Here is a 22,943-nt window from a genome sequence, read left to right on the forward strand (position 1 = left end):
TGTGCTGGATTGACAGACCTGGAGGCTAAGTCCTTTACCTCAGAAAAGGCAGCAGCAAGGCATGGTTGCTCACAATCACATCACCAAGGTACCCAATGGAGAACTAGTCTCCATGTTGAGACAGTCCTATCTCTACTGAGATTACTAACCCTGGTGCCAACTTGGTGATAGTGGCTTTGTGATCTGTCTACTAAGAACTGCTTTACCAATTCATTTCACATAAGCTACGAAGCGGTTGTTTGATGGTGATGACTTGGTCTTAATTCCGACAGTGCATGTTTATTCTGTATTATAAATGAAACAATGTATATTTGGTATAGAAGTGGTCCTTAACTAGTCAATATGGACTGCAAGAGCCGCTATAATCACAGTGGAGCAATCTGCTGGTGGCCTACATTCAGGAGTTGGGATAAGAGGAGAGAGCAGAAAGCTATGGCACTTAACTGCCCCTAACAATATTTACTGGACTGAGCAGCCCTGCATGCTTAATTCAATAACAAAGGAACAGCTTCTCTTGGTTTGTGGTGGAGTAGATGAATGTCCTAGCCTTTTGCTTTCAAAGACCTTGGGATTCATCTCAAGCCTCCGGTGCAATGCTTGGTGCCCTCCAACTAGCTCCAAGAGCTAATGCCTAATGTTACAAAACCAGCACAGAATTTGTAACACACCAGCATGAATGGCGGTCTCTGCTGATCAGAGCTCCAGGATTGTAATGGTAGATTAACAGTGTTATGTGTGCAGATTAGCACTGCACATGCCCACATTTAAGGTTGACTGCTGTCACTCCTTCAGTTCTCACAATTACTAAAATCCAACCGAAAATTTAGGAAAAGGACATTGAAATGAAAATTGTGGGAGAACTGCCTCAGTGTAGATTATACAGAGAGAGGGAAGATTCACTACCCCTGTTGCTGCCTGGGACACTGGGCACCAGGCCACGATCAGTGAAACTACCTTGAAAACCCCAAAAGAACTATTGGCAAAGGAAGTCTCACTACCAGTTGGCTTATGAATGTGAGACAAGATACGGTGTTACAATGCCTCATTACTCCAGAATAATCTATAAAGAACACAGGAAAACTCAAAGATAAATACGCGATGAGATCTTCCTTGGGTTGTCCTCAACGAAGACGTTCGTTCAATGGGCTGAGTTTGGTGGAAGAGATGAACCAACTACTAATGCATAACCTATGTTGAAGAAAAGCATTGTGCTACCTTCAGAGGTTAATCTATCCAAGGAGAGTTCATCTGCACATAAAGACTGCCTCCGAACACTGCCAGGGTTAAGGAGACCTTGGGTTAATTGCAATGTAGATGCTGCTCAAGCAAGTTAGAACTTCTCCAACATGCCTCTAAACCTGATAAAGCCAAAAGCCCCAATTTCAGCCAAGGTTCTTAAGCAGATGCCTAATTTCAAGCATGAGAATAGTTGCACAGACAGTTCTTTCACACTTTTTCCAATGGGGCTGCTCCCAAGGTCAAAGCTAGGCATGTGCTTAAGTACCTTGCTGAATCATGGCCCAAATGCAAGGTGCTGAAAAAGACATAACAGGATGGATAATGTACAAGTGCAAGTGCAGGAAGCTTATGCAGTGGGATTCATTCCCTGAGCATCCATAACATTTTCTCTCCCCTCAGTTTCCCAATTCAGCATTTTTCATGTCACTTGCTACCATTACTAAAGCAAGACAACACCTTCTTTGTGTCAGATGAAAGCAAATTTAGATCTGAAATGAGGGACATCCCTTCCAATTGGGGGAGTCAATTGGATCATTAACCTTTTCTGGAGATCGCCTCAGGTCTTTTGCTTTTAGAAATGTATGCAACTTTTCCAGCTCCTCGCAATTTTCTATGTCATTTCTTCCTTTTTAACCATCCACTTTCCATCTCCCTACTCAGCCATTATTGGAAGTCCGATATATCCACAACCACAAATCCAGATGGCAGAAAGAGGCAGTTAAGTTGGACAGGAGGTCTACCATCTGCCAGCTTTTTCTATAAATGAACTGAGAAACAAGCTGGAGTGGAGTGGGAGTTCTGGGCACTTCGAGCAAATGTCAAGAGGAGGCTATGTTGTTAAATACTCTACTTAAAGCAAGCATATAATACTTACATCTTGACCCCGGTTTGTCCTCTGAAAGGCCCATGTAAATGTGAAGGAAGCATTTTTGGAGATAATGTGAGTGTAAGATTGTTTCTCCTTCGTCCTGCCCCAGGATTCCACCACATTCGTGTTTTTTCTATTAACATCCTAAAAATATACACAGGAGAATTAAAAACAATACTGTGGAACGAAGCTGTGAAATATTAAATGCCAGTGTGTTACAGTAATAGCTATGAGGCCTTAGCAACTCCACAGAGTTACACAGTGGGTGAGTGGCAGAATCAGGAATAGAACCCAATTTTTCTGAGTGGCAATGCCCATGCCCTGTATCCTGAACCACGATACTATTATACTTGTGGGGTCAAACCCCGATCATATTGAAGTCAATGGGAGTTTTGCCAATGGATTGAATGACGCAGAATTTAGTCCGTTGTCATTTTCTTTTAAAATAATCAGATAACAGAAAAGAACAGGATCATTATCATGAGTGATGGAGAAGCCCTGGGAGAGCAGCAGTTAAATACTTCTTCAAGGGCACTGCAGATATTAAACTAATGCCACACTTACTCTTCGTGATAATAAACCTAACGCAGCTAATTCATGCCCATATACAGCTATGAAAGAGATATGTGGAAGACCAAGATCATATCCCTCTGCCATACAGACAGAGGTCTCACTTACCACCATAAAGTATATCACGCAATCTGCCGAACAGATGGTCTCAAAAATAAAAGTAATTCGTCCTAGTTCTGCTCCGGTTGCCCCTGTCACTGATGTTGGAGGTCTGTTTAACAGATAGGAAATGAAATATTTAACAGGTGCTCTAAGGACACCCAGCACTCAATTATGCCAATTGGTTTTTTTAATCAACAGGAGAGGTGAAGAAATTCACTCACATGAAACCTGTCCTAATGTAACTGGTTTTTGTTCTGATATCACTATTTCAATTCGGGGGGTGATTTTTCATTATTCTTTTACAATGAACATACAGTTTTACCTGTCTGGATCCCTGGGGCAGTCCAGTCAGCTGTCAGGGCTCTTCAGGCCTAATGCCTGGGGTACCCTCTCCAGCCCAGTTTCTATTCAAGCAAAAAAGCATTTGCAGGTTTCCAAGCAGGCTCAGTTAGTTTGTCTCATTGGGCCTCTTTGCACGGGCTTCCTGCCCAGCCACTGCTGCTCCCCCATAAGTCCCATGCACACAGCTGTGAGGTCTGGCAGCCACAGCCCGTTCCACATGGAGCTCTGTCCACAATTCCTGGGGTTTCTCTCCAGCTCCCTGCTGCCATGTGGTTCCCACCTCCAAACAGAGGCTGGCCACTTCCCGTTTCGGACCTTCCTCCTTATCTGGCCAGGGGAAGGGGAAAGTGCGTGGGGAGGAGGCTGATGGGAAACATAATCCCTGCATAGCCAGGAAAAAGGGGATGTATGGTGGGGAGGGGGCTGATGGGAACTGTAGTCCCCTGCTTTGCAGCTCCATCACATGTTAAAGAACACCCTTCTTCCTAGTGAAGGCAAGACCCTAGTGAAGGAGAGCTGATTGTGCATGTCAGAGAGGACACACACATTCAGAGACACTATGATCTCTCTCATGGAGACTTTTCTTTTGCCTTTCTTGTTTGTTGTCATCCCTTAATTTAAAATAAAAGTCAGTCATATGGCTGCTCATTATGTATGGGAATACATCAGACCACTGACTTCAGTAGGACTGCTTATGTATGTAAGCCCTGCAGGGTCACAGCCTAGGGCCTGATTCAGATCTCATTGGTTTGACTTCAGTGGAATTGCATCTGATTTGCTCCAGCCTAACTGAGAGCACAATATGGCCCTTAGTCACTGGCCAAGGCCCTGATTCTGTTATGATGCGCAATGACTTCACTCCATGAAGTTGTAAGAAGAATCCTGATTGCAGATTCAATGCTTATGTTGGCAACAGTCCCAATCACAATAAAATACTGGATAATGACTTACTTATGGATGATCTGGTACTGGAGAACCAGGCTTGGTCTATGCTACCACTTACATCGGTATAACTTATGTCACTCCGGGGTATGAATAAGCCATCCCTTTGAGCAACGTAAGTTGCACCAACCTAAGTACTGGTGTGAACAGCGCTATGTTGGCGGGAGAGCTTTTCCACTGACATAACTCCTGCCTCTCGCGGAGGAGGATTTATTATGCTGATGGGAGAACTCTCTCCTGTCGGCATAGAGTGTCTTCACCGGATGCACTATAGCAGCGCAGCTGCATCGGTGCAGCTGGACCACGGTAGCACTTCTACTGTAGTAACTTTCTTTCCATTGTATTCCAAGCATAAGCCAATGTGAAACAGGTACAAGAGGAGAATACAAGAAAAATTGACAAAGAAACTATGTTCCTTACTTAAATCCTGGGATATGCAGGTTCAGGATAAGATAATCATTGTCAGAGCCCCCTGCCCCACTCTGGATGTGATCACCAGCCACCTCCCAGCCTGCAAAGGAAAGGCCATTTTTTGTACAAGAAACAGGCAGTTTACTTAAATATCCAAGTCTCTCTATATAATGTACTTTTCAAAATTATTTAGTAAATACATTATTTTTTAAAAATCTTTAGAATAAATTGTAAAGTCCTAATAAACTGTTTTAAAAGAAAGGTAATTAAGAATGGCTATCAGCTAACATAAGAATGGCTGTACTGGGTCAGTCCAATGGTCCATCTAGCCCAGTATCCCGTTTTCCAGCAATGGCCAGTGCCAGGTGCTTTAGAGAGAATGAACAGAACAGGGCAATTATCGAATGATCCATCCCCTATTGTCCAGTCCCAGCTTCTGACAGTCAGAGAGTTAGAGACCCGCAGAGCATGGGGTTGCATCCCTGAACATCTTGGCTAATAGCCATTGATAGACCTATCCTCCGTGAACTGATCTAATTTTTTTTTTTTTTTTAAACACACTTATAATTTTGGCCTTCACAACAGCCCCTTGCAGCGAATTCCACTGTTCGATTGTGCATTGTGGGAAGAAGAACTTCCTTATGTTTGTTTTAAACCCACTGCTTATTAATTTTATTGGGTGACCCATGTTTCTTGTGTTATGTGAAAGAGTAAATAATACTTCCCTATTCACTTTCTCCACACCAGTCATGATTTTATAGTCTTCTCTCATATCCCCACCTTAGTCATCTCTTTTCTAAGCTGAACAGTTCCAGTCTTTTTAATCAGTGCTTGTATGGAACGGCTTCCATATCTGTAATCAATTGTGTTGCCCTTTTCTATACCTTTTTTTCAAGTTTAATATTTCTTCTTTGAATTGGGGTAATCAGACCTGTATGCAGTTTAGAGCTGTGGAGGATTTATATAGTGGCATTATGATATTTTCTGTCTTATTATATATCTCTTTCCTCATGGTTCCTACCATTCCGTTACGCTTTTTGACTGCCGCTGCACATCGAGCAGATGTTTTCAGAGAACTATCCACAATGACTCCAAGATCTTTTTTAATGAGTGGTAATAGCTAACTGAGAGCCCATCATTTTCCTGCATCTCCTGGAAGTTAGCTATTCATTGTCAATTTCATGTGCAAATGTTACCATGAAGTCATGATTTATCAAAGCAATTGAAATTCTATGGGGTGTGATGTACAAGAGGTCCGACTACATGATCATAGTGGTCCCTTCTGTCCTTAAAAATCTACGGATACGTGGAAGTCCATCCCTATTCAGCAAAGCACATAAGCACTTTAAGTTAAGCATGCGCTTCTGCATTTTGCTGAACCAAGGACTGAATTACATCATCCTAGCAGCCTTAGCATGTAAAATAGAGAACAGTTGTTCACCAGGACCCTTATACAAACAAGAACAATTCCTCACAGGCACTAGTAGGAGGATGAGTTGGAAAATTTTTGAACGGGAATATTTTCACAGGGGTTCTGTGACGGCTCTCTGCTGCCATCTCAGCACGCATGCAGGGAGACTGCTTTGAAGGCACTAGGCTGGCTTGATGCAAAGATTGAAAACTTTGTATGTTTTCAAAAGCACTAATAAAATGTCCTTGAAAGTCACAGTGATCATGAAGCATTAGGTAAGACACAAATGGAGAAAACCAAAAACAGAACTCGGAGAGGACTTTTTTTCTAAAATAGACCTTTAGATGCATAACAGTGTACTATGGGCCAGATGCTCAGCTGGTATAAATTGGTGGAACTCCAGGGAAGTCAACAGAGCCAAAATGTTTACACTAGTTGAGGCTATTTATTTTCTCCTTTTTGGTTTTCAGCAAGTTCTATGTCTATTAGAGGTATTAAGTCCTTTTGCAGTGAAAGGAAGAAAAGCAGCTGCATGTCGGAATGAACTGCATAAAGCACATATATTCACTGGGATAGGCACTCAAATACTTTGGTGAGTGGCACCCATGAAAGACAGACAAGTAATAAGATAGAAAGACCAGCTCACCATTCATTCCATCACACTTTGAATTGCCAACATTAAAACAAGAAGACTTCATATTGACCGGCAGAACGTTCCACCATCTATATTCAAGCCCGAGAGCTGGTTCAGTCCCAGCAGGGCAGGCCTTGCATTCTACAGGAAGAGAAAGGCAGGAAAAGAAAATTACACACAAAAAGCAAATATCAAATACAGTGCTTTAAACAAACTCCATAACCATTTGTGTTTCATTCAGGGCAGCTGTGAGCAAATCTGAAGACACAGTTCAAAAGGAACATTAATCCCTTTAAAAATGAACAACCAATGGCCGCACAGAATCAGACCTGTAGAACTTTCTCCCAGCTGGGATGACAGAGGCCTCATTGCTGACAATACTTTGAATCAGATTAGCTGGACCAGTGAATTGAAACAAACAGGCAACGGCAGCGGGATGGACTAAACCAGGGATCGGCAACCTTTGGCATGCGGCCCGCCAGGGTAAGCCCCTGGTGGGCTGGGCCGGTTTGTTTACCTGCCGCGTCCGCAGGCTCAGACAATTGCAGCTCGCACTGGCTGTGGTTTGCTGCTCCAGGCCACAGGGGGCTGCGGGAAGCGGCGCGGGCTGAGCGATGTGATGGCCACTGCTTCCCGCAGCCCCCATTGGCCTGGAGTGGCAAACTGCAGCCAGTGGGAGCTGCGATCGGCCAAACCTGCGGACGCAGCAGGTAAACAAACTGGCCCAGCCCACCAGGGGCTTACCCTGGTGGGCCACGGGCCAAAGGTTGCCAATCCCTGAACTAGACAGAATGTTTTGTCTGCAGTGGTAATGATTCCATTCTCAGAGAGCTTAAAAAATAACTTTAAATATGTGCATACCAGCCAAGAGACATAGCCAGGAGATGTCACAGTAAATAATGGCAGCAATACATAATAACAAAGCATTCTAGGGATCAACTAGGACACTCCTGTTCTTCATGTTCTCCATCTCTCTCTTCCTTCCCCAACCCTGCTCCCATGTCCTTTAACCAATAATTATTTTACAAACCAGAACACTGATTGACAGGGACACATCACAGAAATGTAGGCCACACACAAACAAGTGACAGCCTCCAGAAAAGCAAGCAAAGTCTGTCTGCGTCTAACTGCCATAAGTTATTGAGAAGATGTATTCACCAGATAAAAGACCTCATACCTTTTGTTCCATCCGAAATCATGCCTTGAGGGCAAGGAGCACAGGAAGATGATCCGTTGTTGTAAAACCCAGGGTTGCATGGTGGACAATCCTTCTTCTCTCCAGAAGGAGGCAGTTTCAACGCATCAGGAAGATCCTCCCTGCAGATTTTAGGCTCTATCCATTTGTACATTATCTGAGTCTGAAATTGAAAGGTATTTGAGTCACACATTACATTAGATGGCGTTAGGACTCAAAGCTTGTTAAGTTCCTAATTAATGTTCACCTGAAGGCGCTGGGTGTTTTCGGTGGGACCCAGGCATGACAAAATGAAAACCAATCAGATCGTTTTGGACAATAATGTTAAGTAAATACAAGGGAGTCATGGGAGGAGAGAGGAGACTGGGTTCACAGATGACTCCAAGATTTTAGGCCATAAAAGCAAAGCAAAGGTTTGACTGTGAGGAGTGTTAGTGGAGTCAGAAACATGGGACAAAGAGGACTTTTTACCTAGGAGAAGGATTCAGTGTCTGAAGCATTCAGTAGAAGCAAGTTATGGTGTAGCCAGGATCCGAGACAGTCAAGGCAGGCAGATAAAGGAGAGTCTGACAGGGTAAGATGTCATTTTATCACACATACATCACACACACAAGCTCATGCATACCCACACTCATCCCTGGGTCATTTGACAAAACTGCTAGGTTCACACTGCTGAAATCAATCACACAAGGACTACTGCAATCACCTCGGCTACGCTTCCTGAATCCCTACACTCTAACCTCCAGCAGGTCCAGCAGCACAGACTGCTTTCTCACTCCAGTAGCATCACCCCATCCCTCTGTCACCTTCATTATAAACTCTCCTTGCACTCTCTCCACTCTAATCCCATGATCTCATAGCCTCCTTCTGCTCTACACTTCTCTGTATCCCCTCCCATAAGTTAGGATTCTTCACCACTGGAAACAAGGGGCCTCTTTTGCACTTTGGATGCCACATCAGGAGCTTTCTTCCCCTCCCCATTTTCTCCTACACATGGAAGCCATCATCTTCCAGCGTGGATGCCTGAAGACAGGAGCCTAAATCCATAGCGAGGCACCAAAATAAGTGACCTGATTTTCAAGAGGCCAAGCATCTGTTATTATTATTATCATTATTATTCATTGTTTGTATTGCAATAGCATGCAAAGGCCCAAATCAAGATCAGCACCCCACTGTGCAAGGCACCATACATACAAGAATCCACAGCTTTCCTCTGATGAGCTTACAATATAATTTAAAACTAGATGCAAAAAGTGAGTGTAATAAGCAATATGAGGAAAGGATGAGAGTAATAGTAATAAGATCGCACAGTTACGTAGGCTGCCCATGTGCACAACTTGACAGCTACAAATCAGGTGAAAGTATGTTTCTCTTCTATTAACAAATAAATATCAGTTATCTCCGCTTGCCATTTCCATCACTAGGGACCTGACCCAAAACTCACTGATGTCAGTCAGTCTTTCCAATGGGCTTTGGATCAGACCTTAGTTAGTTGATTTCTTTTAGGCACTGCAGCAGATCTCCATTGACTTCCAATTTGAATATGTTGGCTTTAATCACTTTCCCTCTTTAAACTGGGCTTTAAAAACAAAAACTTTCTATTTTTCCTGGAGCATTTTATAGACTTTTTTCTGTGAAGTGTTTGGGATGCTCTGTATGAAGAACACATACAAAGAATACTTCCTCCCCCCCCTCCCCGTTTTGAAAACTGAGCACGTTTTGAGGCATTTGTACATGAGAACTTCACAAGCTGAACATCATCTCAGCACATGCCTATACTTTGAAAAATGCTGAATTTCTCTTCAACCCTTATTTAGAAGGGAGATGAAATCAGGTAGCATGAACCGCCTTTTCCTGAACCCCCAGGATTGACTTATGTGCAGTGAAATTTTATTTGTTCATTTGACGTACAGCTCAGACTGTGCTATTCGATCCCCCATGAGTAGACTTGAGTCCATGCAAAGCTCAGCTACCATCCCAAGGGTTCCTAATGGACAGATCATTGCAGGATTTTGGTTTCAGGATTTCATTAGGCCAGAGATTCCCAAATGTTGTTTTGCTGGGTCCCGCTTCAGAAAGTCACATCCCACCATGAATGCCCCCGTCTTTCTAAGAAACTGTGTTTCCACAGATGCCTGGAGTCCAGAAGCCCATCCGGCTGGGGCACCCTGCTGCTCCCCAGCCCAGGACATGTTCTGGGCATGCAGTCCCAGCAGGAAACAGACAGATAGGCTTGCACTCCTTTCCTCATGTCCCTGGGATCCCTAGAATCACTCACAGAATCACTCCTCTGGCCCTGGTGCGATCTCCAGCACTTACCTGCAAGAGCTATGTGTGCACGGAAGAATTACCTCCCAGATAGGGAGAGGGGGAGCACACTTATGTATCAATCTCTAGAGAGGCAAGCAAGCTGGAATGGGCCCCTCCCCACCTTCTACATAGGGGGAGGCCACATCCCCTCCCGCCTCACCTCTCTCCTCCTGTTGCCCCATGACATTCCTGCATGTACCCCAGAACTTGGCAGTCCTGCAGTCAGCCATGTACTGCTAGCTGTAAACCAAACATCGCAGAGCTAGGAATAATTTTAGGTCTTTGTGAGACAAGGTCAGACAGCTGCATATTTGCAGTTTGTTAATTAGAAAGGGAGGACGGGATAGAAAGTTATGGAAGAGACTGAGTGGATAGCGACCTTGGTTTTGGGTGCCCCTGACACATTGTTGTTATGGCTAGAAATACTAGAAATGTTTTGAGACAATGAGTAGTTTGTTGAAATTAGGAGAATGGGTGACCCAGCAGAGATTATTATGCTGACCCACTAGGACAGGGGTGGCCAACCTGAGCCTGAAAAGGAGCCAGAATTTACCAAAGAGCTACAGTAATATGTCAGCAGCCCCCCATCCACTACCCCCCTCCAGCCCCCAGCATCTCCCGCCCAGGGGCAGTACCACCAATCAGTGTCTCCCCATCCTTCCCCATGCCTCCCGCCCGCCGCAATCAGCTGGTTTGCAGTGCACAGGAAGCTCTGGTGGGGAGGGGGGAGGAGCGAGGCAGGGATGGGAGGGAAGAAGTGGTGCCCTCCTGGGGCAGAGTAGGAGGTTGAGCAGTGAGCACCCCCCCCGGCACATTGGAAAGTTCGCATCTGTAGCTCCAGCCTCTGAGTCAGCACCTATGCAAGGAGCCGCATATTAACCTCTGAAGAGCCACATGTGGCTCCGGAGCCACAGGTTGGCCACCCCTGCACTAGGAGTCACTGTAGATATGTTTTGTTAGAGTTAGCTATAACAGATTAGGTAAAAGTAAACACCTCACAGCAGTCCAAGGGAGCTTTTCTTCCAGAAAGGAGCCGACATCTAAACTCCTCATCAGCTGGATGGAAAGCGGGCCCCTGGAAGTCTGGCTGGTGATCACTCAAAACCATCTCAGACTTTGGGTAACTATATCTGGGATGTCCTAAACCTATTGTTTATGTCTGTGTGCTTTATATCTAATAAATTGTCGTTTTAGATAAGAGCACGCTTACTTGTATTAATATTTCATCAGACAGAATTGCTGTGTTCCCATTGATTTATTCCTAACACTGCCTGGAGTGAAATGCTTAAATTGGCTTTGAAAATCCTGGGTAACAGATTTGGCAAGCCAGCCAGGAGTGGTGGAGAAGAAGGAATAACTGATAAGTGGTTTGTTTGTTTGTTTTGTAGGAGAGGGGGACGGTGGAACAGGGCAGCTCATATAGTAGCACTGTAGAAGCCCAGGGCGGGTGACAGTGAGTGAGAGAGTAACAGGCTGGAGCAGGAAGTGTCCGCATTGAAACAACAGAAAACTGAGAGTGAGGAATCCCATAGTACAACTCAGGCTGATCACAGGAAATGTAAGAGACAAAGATGTGCTCTCAGAGCCATGTTGGGAGAGCAGATGGGAGTAGTGGTTGCGATTCGTGGGAGTCGTAACCTAAATGGGAGGAAGATGAGTCAGAGGCAGATCTCTGCGCGTATCCTTCTCATTATGAGGATGAGAGGATTGATCCCCCTGAGCTTCCTTTTCCTTTGGACTCTTCTGGGCAGTCCTCATATAGTCCCTTGCTTGAAACACTGGAAGAGCTGCAGACATCCATGCTCATAGGCCCCAGGGTAAGGAAGATTTGTCCCCAAGGGGTAACCAAGGAGAGGAAGAATGGGTAGAACTCAGGCCCTTTACTCCTGGCCAGGCTAGAGCCGCAGGAAAATTGGTTGGCCTGTTAACCCACAGCACAGCTCTGGGATGGCCAGCAACAATAGCTGGCCCCCCTGGTCTCACTTCGGCGGATGTGACAGAAAGTCCCACTCTCCTCTCCGAGCCAGGATAAGGGCTAGGGCTAGGGGTCCCCAGATGCTTTGGCCGACAGAGCCCCAATTCAAGATTTGTTGTTGCTGTCTGCACTTTCCTTGGCTTAGGTTTTCCTTTCTCCCTAAGTCGTTCTTTTCCCACTCCTCTTCTCTCTACTTCTTTTCCCTCCTGCTCCTTCTGCCCTCTCCTCCTCCTCTCCTGCTTTTTTCTTTTTGATCTTCCAGCCTGGCTGGAGTCAAAGCAGGAGACTCAGCTACTGAGAAGAATCCTTATTACTGAAGAAACAAGAAAAAAAATTTAACTAGTCAGGTCTCTGCTGCCCCCACTACCCTGTATTAACCTTGTTATGCCCACCTAGGGGAGGGGGAGGCATGCCCAACAGTTGGAAAACTAATGCCTTATGCATTAGATTCAATAGCTCAAGAGAAGAAAACTAGATATGTTCCAAAGTGGATAAATATACACAGGACTCAATTTGGCACCATTTTAAATGTTAGGCCACCCATCTCATGTACATCTCTCTTTACCTCTCTGGAGACGACTGTCACAATAGAAGATAACTGCCATGTAGTACTAGGGGAATTCCGAGGTAAATATGCAGGACTTTTTGTGTTCGAAGCTGCCGTGCAGTTGGCATGGCCTTATGGACTTGCCAGCATATTGTTATTTCTGCAGCAGGTGTGCTGGTCATTTAAAACAAAACACTACTACTACTAATAGCTCTTATATAAAGACTCCATGCAACTGAGTAAACGTTACCCCCACAAGTAATCCCATTGAACTCAATGTGCATATGAATTTAGCCAATCAGGTTGGGATTTTCAAAGGAGAAAGTCAATGAAACCCAATGGGAATTGGGTGGCTAAATCCCTTAGGCTCCTTTGAAAACCTCAAGTTCATGGAAAGACTTCCATTAACTTCAACAGGCTTTTGAGCAGTCCCTTAGGACAGTGGTTCTCAACCAGGGTACACATACTCCTTGGAGTATGCAGAGGTCTTCCAAGGTGTACATCAACTCATCTGGATATTTGCCAAGTTTTACAACAGGCTACATAAAAAGCACTAGCGAAGTCAGCACAAACCAAAATTTCATACAGACAATGACTTCTTTATCCTGCTCTATACCCTGAAATGTAATTGTGATGAGTTAATTTGATAGTAGTTTGAGGGAAAGGTTATCAAGAAGGCAGGAGTGGTGGACTCGGAGGTCGGTGTTGGGAGGCTAATCAAAGCAACTGACTTTTGAGGAGGGACTTGAATTTCACAGATCAATTACAGCGCAATCTGCAGGAGACGGCAATTACAGGCTGCTACCTTGGGGTGTAGTGGTAAATGCTATTTATTTACTAAGTCATTAGAAAGAGGTTGCAGAGTACAGGTACCATGTGATTTGAAGTGTGTGTGTGATAAGTCAACATTACACATGCTGCCATGTTCTGAAAGTGAATGTTCTAATATGATTTTTCTTAAAGCAGGTGCAGGTACAAAGAGGGGTATAATCAGCTGCCAACCTTAGGCTGAAAGGCTCCATCTTGTTAGCAGGTGTTGCTCCAGCTGGCCATCAATTAAGTGGATTTTGACAACTTCCTGAGGCAGATGACTTGCTACCCCCACCCCTGGATCTAAGGGAGATGGGAGGGCCTCTAGAGGTCAGAGGATCTAGGGTTTGGGGAAAGTAGTTCTGAAGAATCAACTCTCAGATCAGACCAGTTTCTGCAAGAGCTGCAGGGGAAAATGCTGCAATGAGCAGCTGCTTCAACCTCTAAATCCAACCTACAGAGCTTTGGCAAAGGAGTTCCCATGAGACTAGAGGTGATGGGAATGAGAATAAAGCCACACAACCGGCACTTTCCTAATGCAGCTCACCCTCTAATAGATCCAGTAGATCTGGTTGTCCTAGGCTTAAACTATCTAGCCCTAGTCAATGAATCCTCAAGATGCTCCTATGAGGCACGTATATGCTGTTATTTCTATCAAGGCCCTGATTTTGCAAACACCTATGCTCATGAGTCATCCCAATGACCCAGTCAGACTGATCACACATGCAAGTGTTTAAAAGATTAGGATCTTCCATACTATGATGATAGATGTCTTAGAAAAACCTAAGAGCAATGAACATTTACAGATGGATAAACTGATAGAGAGTGTGGTTAAGGGACTTGCCCGAGGCCACTAAGAGAGTCAGTGTTGGAAGCAGGACAAGAACTCAGAAATTAAGGGCTCCCTGTCCTGTGTTCAGGCCAGTAGATCACAAATGGCTCAATGAACTGGCAAATAATATGAATCAGAGTGAACATCTGACTTACCTTTCCTTCCTTATCACACAGCGTATGGATCTGGAAAAAGTCTTTATTCGTACAAGGAGGACGCTCTGTACATTGACTGGATCCTTCATCTGAAAAGGAAGGATGAGGAACAGAGTGGTCAATGATTTCCAAAGGGCTGAAAATCAAGGTATCCAGCCAGACAGCAAGATGGGACAGGAAAAATGCTAATTCAGGAACAAAAATACATTCACTGGGATTTTCAAAGGAGCCTATGTGAATTAGGCACCCCAAACCCACGGAAGTCCAGTGGGTTCCTTTCACAAGCTCAGCCATTACTTGTACTGTCTGATACTCTGCTCTGGCACACACTGACCATCCATACAGTCAGACCAGCACCTAAACCTTTTTCTCTGCAATAACTGTAAACCCCAATTTGCATCAATCATGCAAGCACTATAATCAAATTCTTATCTGATAATAAATGAAAACTACTCGTCTGTCCCTTCAGAAACATTTTACTGTGCTGGGGCCAGGACTTGTTTCCACTGAAGTCAACTGCAAAATTCCCATTAACTTCAATGGGAGGAGGCAAAGTCCCTAATCAGTGTCCATACTAATGTTAGCAGTTAACATGATAGGAGACATTTCTGGCAGATAATCAGCTCTCTATACAAAATGTTGATCTATAAGAAAAAGAACTGTAGAAGCTAATTAGTCTGCAAGAGCAATGGAGCAAATGGGCAGTATTTGAGATAACATCACAGTATTGTGTGTGTATATGCATCAAATATGCTACTTATACACAGTATATGCAACAAACAAACTATTTGACTTCACTTTCATGGCCTATCCCCATGCTACCTATCATTTCTCATATGCTGACACTGATGAGGCCTCAGCTGGAGTACTCTGTCCAGTTCTGGACACCACGCTCAAGGAAAGATGTGGACAAATTGGAGAATCCAGAGGAGAGCAACAAAAATGATAAAGGGCTTAGACAACCTGACTTGTGAGGAACGGTTAAAAAAAACTGGGCACATTTAGTCTTGAGAAAAGAAGACTCGGTGGGGACCTGATACCAGTCTTCAACTATGTTAAGGGCTGTTATAAATAGGAGGAGGATTGATTGTTCTCCAAGTCCACTGAAGGTAAGAGGAGAAGAAATGGGCTTAACGCCTGCAGCAAAGGGGATTCAGGTTAGATATTAGGTAAAACTGTCTAACTGTAAGGGTAGTTAAGCTCTGGAACAGGCTTCCAAGGGAGGTTGTGGAATCCCCGTCATTGAAGGTTTTTAAGAACAGATTGGACAAACACCTGTCAGGGATGGTCTAGGGTATACTTGGGCCTGCCTCAGTTCAGGGATTGGATTGGGTGACTTCCCGAGGTCCCTTCCAGCCCTTCAATTCTATGATTCTGTGCTGACTTCTGCCATCCAATCAGATCTCCCAATACAAGGAGGGGTCGACCAGGTGACTCTTTTAATAAGAGATCTCCAGGAAACACTCAGGAGCTGAAGGAAGCAGTGGGGAGCTGCAAGTGAATCAGTACTGAACGAATGCCTCAGATTGGCTTGGGGGTTACCATCATTTGGAGGAAATCTAAAACCAGTGCCACTGAAGTTCTCATGGTGCTTTCTGTTGAAGCATGGGAGTTATAAAGTACCCTGGCCAAATTCCAGTGTGAGCCATTATAAATTGCCAACATAAATTCCCTCTGCAGTTTCAGATGGGCACCATATTAATCTTTGTTTTGTGTCCCAATCTCTTCTGACTACATTTTAGCGGTGGGCAAAGTGATTCCCGTGTATGTACAGAGCTCCATAAAAGAATGCAGAGCTGATAATAATACTGAAGCAGACACATGTTCGTGTATTCTTTTTGGCTCATGCCCTGTACCTGCATAATGTGTTTCTTCACTACAGTTGGTACATTCCTTAGCTCCTTTCTCTGAGTAGGTATTTCTGGGACACACCTGGCAATTGGAAGACCCTGGCTTATCACTGAATGTACCAGGTTTGCATGGAAAGCATTCAGATGTATACGCAACTCCTGTAAAGCAAAGCACAGATTAAACACATAAATAGGCACAAAAATAGAGAGCAGCAGTACCTGCAACTCCTGCCTACACAGTTGTTTCGGGGAAAACAGACACTGTATATAACACCACTGAACAGTCGCAAACAATCATTGCTAGTTTGAGTCCGCTGGGCTTTGCTAACTGAGACTCTGGTTCTGCAATCCTTACCCAGGCCAAACTCTCATTCCCTTCAATGAGAGTTTGATCTGGATGAGCATTACCTTATAAGAAACTAAGCGCTTATCTATACTTGGAAATTTACCAACATAGCTATTCTAGAATATTACAGTAAATTTCCAAGTGTACACAAGTCCTGAGTGTTTTATAATGTAATGGACTATTTTAGAATAATAATTCTGTAACACTTCTTCAGTATTAGTCCCCACTCTGATTCTGAAATAGCTATTTTGGTACATTTCCAAGAGCAGACAAACCCAGTTGTAATAAAGGTCTTTTGCAGACAGCCTGAGTTGTTTTTTTCTTCTACAATTCCAATCTTCCCCAGCAGGCGTCACCATTTACTAATTAATTCCATGCATCATATTTCTCAGGACACCAGTGGACTAAATATTTTCCTAGAGATTTGGAAAAGTAAAAAAGAATACATGGAATAATTACTAGAAAGAAAGAAAGAAAGAAAGAAAGAAAGAAAGAAAGAAAGAAAGAAAGAAAGAAAGAAAGAAAGAAAGAAAGAAAGATTTACTGCTATTATGATGTCAGATGTTTTCTCCCAAAACAATGTATATGTCCTTAAAGACAGTGGCTGGAATAAAACATCAATTATTACTGCAATGTACATTAGACAGTTTAGTTATTAGCTGATAGTGTGATATTCCATACCTTCAATTGTGATGTTTTTCACCAGAACAGGTTTCACCACTTTAGAACCCATAAGAATCCCTGTTGTTCTCCAATATAATATATTAGTCCCTGATTTCAAAGATACCTGCAACAACAAAAGAATGATACTTCGCATCATCATCTTTCGATCGACCCCTGCTCAACGTTGTTCTTTTATCTCCTAGTACGTGTCACTCATTTCAGTGACTCATTTTCCTCACATCCTTGGAGCATTTGGGGATTCTGTGGGTCAACTGCTTTGTAAGTCAGGGGCTGTAGGAGGCACAGATAGGTAAGGAAGGTGCAGCAGTGCCCTCTCTACGAAGGGCAGACGCAGGTATTATGGAGGTGCTGGAGGCAGGGCGGCTCTGGCACCTCCCTTGAAGAAGTGCACTGCAAGTTCCCCTGAGCCAACAGGAAGCAGTGCAGTGCAAAGAGTCGTGTGCCTACCCCCATCCAGCCGACTCACAGCTGGAGGTGCCCAGCACACCAGGAGTGCATAGCGTTCCCCTGGTGCTTGTGCTCAGTCATTTTTAACTCTACTCTGTTCCAGATCTAGGATCTTAATCCATCAGTTTGTTTCTACAGCCGCACAATTCACCTTTTAAAAAACAGGGTCCAGTATTTTAACAAGCCACACTTTTACGTGAGTTCTGCTATATGGGTTGGGATTTTCAAAAGTTCTCAGCCTTGGCCTATCTCTGCTCCCATTTACCAAGGCCTTGATGGCACTAGAGAGTTGTGCCATTTTTGTATTGGTATGGTTGTTCCCTATGGGAAAGAGAATAAGCTACACCAGGATAAGGCACTTGTATACCAGTATAATCGCAGCCACACTCGGGCTGCACTGGTATAACTATCTTGAGACAAAATTCGCCCTCCTAACCGACAGTTAGATGGGTGCCATTTTCAAGTGCAGGACAGGCCCAAGCAGGGTTAGGGTTAGGTTAACACTGAGCACTTTTCCAAACCTCATGCTTTGTGTTTGCTTAAGGTGAGGAATTATAAAGGAGCTACTGAGCAAAGAGCCAGGGCTGGTGCTAGCCCATTGGAGGCCTTAAGCAGGAATATTTTGTGTTCCCCCCCGCACTCCCAGCAATACTAAAATAGGCAAGTTCTTGTAAAAAAAACTGAATACCCCCCCCCCCACACACACACACACAGCCCTTGAGTTGCTTGGGGCCCTAACCAATTGCTTATGCCTAGCATCAGCTCTGCAAACAGCCCAGCCAGGCTCACAGACAGGTAAACTAAAAGCTGCATTCTTGTTAGAGTCTGAACAGAAAGCACTGCAGAGTGAAACCCACCAGTGGGAGGCCTTGTCTACATTAGAAAGGGCTTGCCGCTCGTGGAGCTATACCAGCAAACCCTCCTAGTGGAGACAGAGCTTATGCCAGTCCCCTGAACAAAAGGACTCTTTGGTGTCTACTCTGGAGCTTTTGCCATCACAGCTATGTCAATCAGGGGTATGATTTTTTTCACCCTCCTAACCCATATAGCTATGCCAGCAAAACATTTTGGGTAGCCCAAGCCTCAGTCTGGGGGTTGATGAGGGATGAAATTTGTTCACCACAAATAAACTCAGGGCTAGTTTACATGCTCTGGGCACGGACTGAACATAACTCGTGCAGAAACCAATTTACTTAAATGAGTGCGGGCCCCCTACTGGGGACCTCCAATCTGATTTGAGAGGAGCTGCACATGGAGCGGTTGCACTAATTCAACTAAACTGTGTGACACAGGGGCAGAAAGGGTTACACAACTAGCAGGCTAATTGACCCAGATTCAACCTTTAGAGACATATTAGTAGATAATGTTAGTGTTTGTGTGTGTTTACATATATACTGTTAGAGGTTAACAATGTAACCAAACAATTCCTGTCTGTCATTGTATTCTGTTAATTCAGAGATCAAAAGGAGATATTAACATTTAAATGAACTGAATGTAGTAGAAAGAATGAGGAGGACTTGTAGCACCTTAGAGATGAACAAATTTATTTGAGCAAAAGCTTTCGTTGGCTAAAACCTACTTCATCAGATGCATGTGATATCACTATCTTGATTTCTCTTTGAAGTATATAGCAAATCACCTGCAAATGGTGGGAGATAGGCAACTGCCTTATATTAATCCATGTAGCTAACTACTGGTAATGTTTAGGAAATAGGAGGTTACTTCGAAGACACTATTGTTCACCCAAGAACTGCATGCAGTCAAGAGGCCGCCCGGAAAATGTATAAAGGGCTTTTGGGACCTGATCCTTTCATCTCAAATCTGCTCATGCTTTGTCAAGGGAAGTTTGAGCCACAAGACTGAGATCTCCAGTTTCACTGATATTGAACATTGGACTGAACCTATGAACTAATGCTGAAAGAACTCTTTGCAACTCTAAAGCTCACCATCTCTGTTATGAAACTGACCTAGGAACTATATTCCTGTCTGGTTGTATAATGAGTTTTTAACCAATATTCTCTCTTTCTTTACTTTTTAAAATAAATTTTAGTTTAGTTCATAAGAATTAGCTGTAAGCATGTATTTGGGTAAGAGCTGAAATATTAATTAACTTGGTGGGTAATGTGTCCGATCCTTTGGGATTGGTAGAACTTTTTCATATGATGAACAAGATTTTCAATAATCCTCATCATATTTGATGTGGCTGTCTGGGAGGAGGACCCAGGCTGGGTTGCTTTAAGGGAACTGTGTTTTTGGCTTCTGGGCAACCAGTAAGGTGTTACAGAAGCTGTTTTGTTGCTGGCTTGGTAAATCTAAGTAGTTGGGGATTGTCTGCCCCCATTCTTTGCAGTTTGCCCTAATTGAGCAAACTCAGCCAGGCACCCCTGGGACCCCAGTCACAACTGGTTTTCAAACTGCTCAGAAAAAACAGTGGAGCCCAGCCCCTAGAAATGCACTTGAAAATAAAAGGCAAAATCCTATTCTCAAATGTGCACACACAACGCCGGTGAACTGCAGTGTCATTCACATGGCAGGGAACAATCTACTGTGCAAGTGAATGAGCAAGCGTTTTGGAAGATATGGATCACAATGAATGGGAGCGCCCTGTGGAATTTGGATTCCCATATATCTACCTGATTTCTTAAAGAGTCTGATTCAGTGAAGTCTGTGGGAAGGCCTGCATAGACTTGAACAGGCTTTGGATCAGGCCCTCAGAGCACACATCAGCTGAGAGCACACATCTCTTGCTCCTGAGAGAAGCTGTGCTCCTTTCACAGCCATTGAATTCACAGGATGTGGCCCTCCCTTGCTCACATCTCATAAGAATCGATGTTAATTTATAAACAAAAGGAAAGCGCTGTGGAGCGACACTTAGCACTTACGGAATGAAAGCCCCATTCGCCGTTGTCTGTTAATTTCACCCATTTGTCAGCCGTGGAGTCCATCTCTTTGCACTGATCATTTTGAATCTGTCAATTAAAAACAGTGGTCACAATCAGATATCTGGTTAAGTGTCTCAGTCAGGACACACCGCAGAAGGATGCCTGTAGACTAAAGGCAGTGTGATTCTGCTGTCTGTCCCTCTCTCACCGCATTCAGGACAGGGGCTGTGTTACTTGTTGCAAAGGACATCCAGAAAATACATGCAAAATCACTAGCAGTCTAAGAGAGGGCTTCCAAATATAGTGCTAAATTCCCCTCTCTGCCTGAGGAGAAGGGATTGAAACAGAGATGGACCACCTCTCAGCTGAGTGCCTTAGCCACTGAGCTAAAAGTATGGAAGAGGGTCTCCTTCTCATGCTGCTGCTTTGTGTAGATCTAGGTGGCCTCTGAGCAGGCCTAACAGTTCGCATCACACTATGGGATACTCTGATGTGGGTCTCTCTCCAGCTCACCTATTGAAGTTGTTCCACTTTAACTGAATAATTAAATACCAACTTAGAAAGTGCAAGAATCCCCCTATAGCCCAGCTGTTAAAACACTTATCTGAGAAGCAGCAAATCCCTGTTCCAATCTCTTCTCAGGCAGAGCGGGATTTGAACCTGGGGTCTTCCACCTCCCCAGGGAATACCCTCTGGAGCAGTGGTTCTCAAAGCCAGTCCACTGCTTGTTCAGGGAAAGCCCCTGGCAGGCTGGGGCAGTTTCTTTACCTGCCGCGTCCGCAGGTTCGGCCGATCGCAGCTCCCACTGGCTGCAGTTCGCCGCTCCAAGCCAATGGGTGATGCGGGAAGGGCGGCCAGCACATCCCTTGGCCCACGCCGCTTCCCGCAGCCCCCATTGGCCTGGAGCAGCAAACCGCGGCCAGTGGGAGCCACGATCGGCCAAACCTGAGGACGCAGCAGGTAAACAAACCGGTCCGACACGCCAGGGGCTTTCCCTGAACAAGCAGCGGACTGGCTTTGAGAACCACTGGTCTAGAGCACCTCCTGGTGCTGCTATTTTAGGTAGAGATAGGTGCCTCTGAGCATACCTGTCAGATTAGGCTCCATGGGTGAGTTAAGGGGAGGAAAACCTATTTTTCCCTGGTTTGTGGATCAAACTGAGGCTTCGGTAGGTGACAGGCGTCCAGATGCCTAGAGTGGGGCAGCAGTGCATGTGCCCAGAGGCACAGACTTGGACACCGAGGGAACTTTTACTGTAAACAAACAGGTGCTGAGTGAGTTTAGGCACCCACAGGCTAGGGTGGCAGCTGAGCAGGGATTTTGCCTAAAACTGGGCACCTAAAACTGGGGGTTAGGCGCCTAAGTACCCTTGTGGAGCTGTGTCATTGTTGCTCTATGCCTCAGTTTCCCATCTTCAAAGTGGGGTTAATGGGGCTGCCCTATCTCACAGGGTTGTGGGGAGTTTAAATATGTGAAAAGATTATGAGGTATTCAGATACCATGGGAGCCATATAAATATCTAAGACAGATAGATTCTATACCTAAATTATAGGGGGATGCTGATGTAATGATGAAAAATATTTAATCAACAATGTATTTTGGGGAAAAGTGCATTCTTAAAGCCCCTGAAGTGCAGAGCATCAGGATGAAAATCTGGCTGCCAAGTTACAATTATTTGGTTAATGGCTTTTAAAATGACAGCCTGCTAATTGATACATATAAAGGGAACGACAAATGTAAGGAGGTGACCAACCATCAGCGCTATGTTGATAAGAGCAAATAATATGTGGGAAGCAGCTTTCAGACCTAGTGCTCCAATAAACAACATTTTTGCTCCTCTGCATGAGAAAATCAATCACTAGTCAGTCAAGAAACCACAGGGAGGATCATATTCTGCTACATGCATCTGGCAGTAAAAGCACATTTTGCTGCTTACTTCTTATGAATCAGACAGGACATATGATAAAAAGCGAAAGAGGTTTAATAATACAGTATGCACTTTCTATTATCACAGTGCAGTAGATTTTATTAAAGTAACAGGCACAGCAATAAAGGGCCTCGGGCATCGAAATCAAGCTATTTTTTGTCTTTCTCTCTTATCTCTTACATAGAGGCTTTCATCCCAGCATCTCAAAATACCGTAAAAACATTAATTAAGGCCTAGCACCGCTGTGAAATAGCATGACAGTGCTTTGCAGATGGCAATGACTCACCCGCCAGAGACAGCAAGAGAAAGTCGGTGACGGAGGAGATGGACAATTTCCAGCACACTCAGAGAAGCAGTCGTGATAGCCTGTATCCGCAAAAAGAAAAGGAGTACTTGTGGCACCTTAGAGACCAACAAATTTATTTGAGCATAAGCTTTCGTGAGCTGTAGCTCTCATACAGCTC

The 22,943-nt window shown here is 44.3% G+C and overlaps 1 protein-coding gene across 1 annotated transcript in view; it reads right to left on the minus strand.

The window, feature by feature from the left end:
* Positions 1–22,943, minus strand: part of ELAPOR2 (endosome-lysosome associated apoptosis and autophagy regulator family member 2) — a 135,404-nt gene that overhangs the window by 23,445 nt on the left and 89,016 nt on the right. Inside the window, exons 5-13 of the mRNA XM_077807883.1 lie at positions 20,553–20,639; positions 17,221–17,326; positions 16,200–16,352; positions 14,344–14,432; positions 7,697–7,877; positions 6,532–6,660; positions 4,484–4,574; positions 2,786–2,888; positions 2,114–2,251 (exon numbers count right to left, since the gene is read on the minus strand). Coding sequence (XP_077664009.1) covers positions 2,114–2,251; positions 2,786–2,888; positions 4,484–4,574; positions 6,532–6,660; positions 7,697–7,877; positions 14,344–14,432; positions 16,200–16,352; positions 17,221–17,326; positions 20,553–20,639 — 1,077 coding nt within the window. The remainder of the gene's footprint in view (positions 1–2,113; positions 2,252–2,785; positions 2,889–4,483; positions 4,575–6,531; positions 6,661–7,696; positions 7,878–14,343; positions 14,433–16,199; positions 16,353–17,220; positions 17,327–20,552; positions 20,640–22,943) is intronic.

This window comes from Eretmochelys imbricata, chromosome 1 (assembly GCF_965152235.1).
Source record: "Eretmochelys imbricata isolate rEreImb1 chromosome 1, rEreImb1.hap1, whole genome shotgun sequence".
NCBI lineage: Eukaryota > Metazoa > Chordata > Testudines > Cheloniidae > Eretmochelys > Eretmochelys imbricata.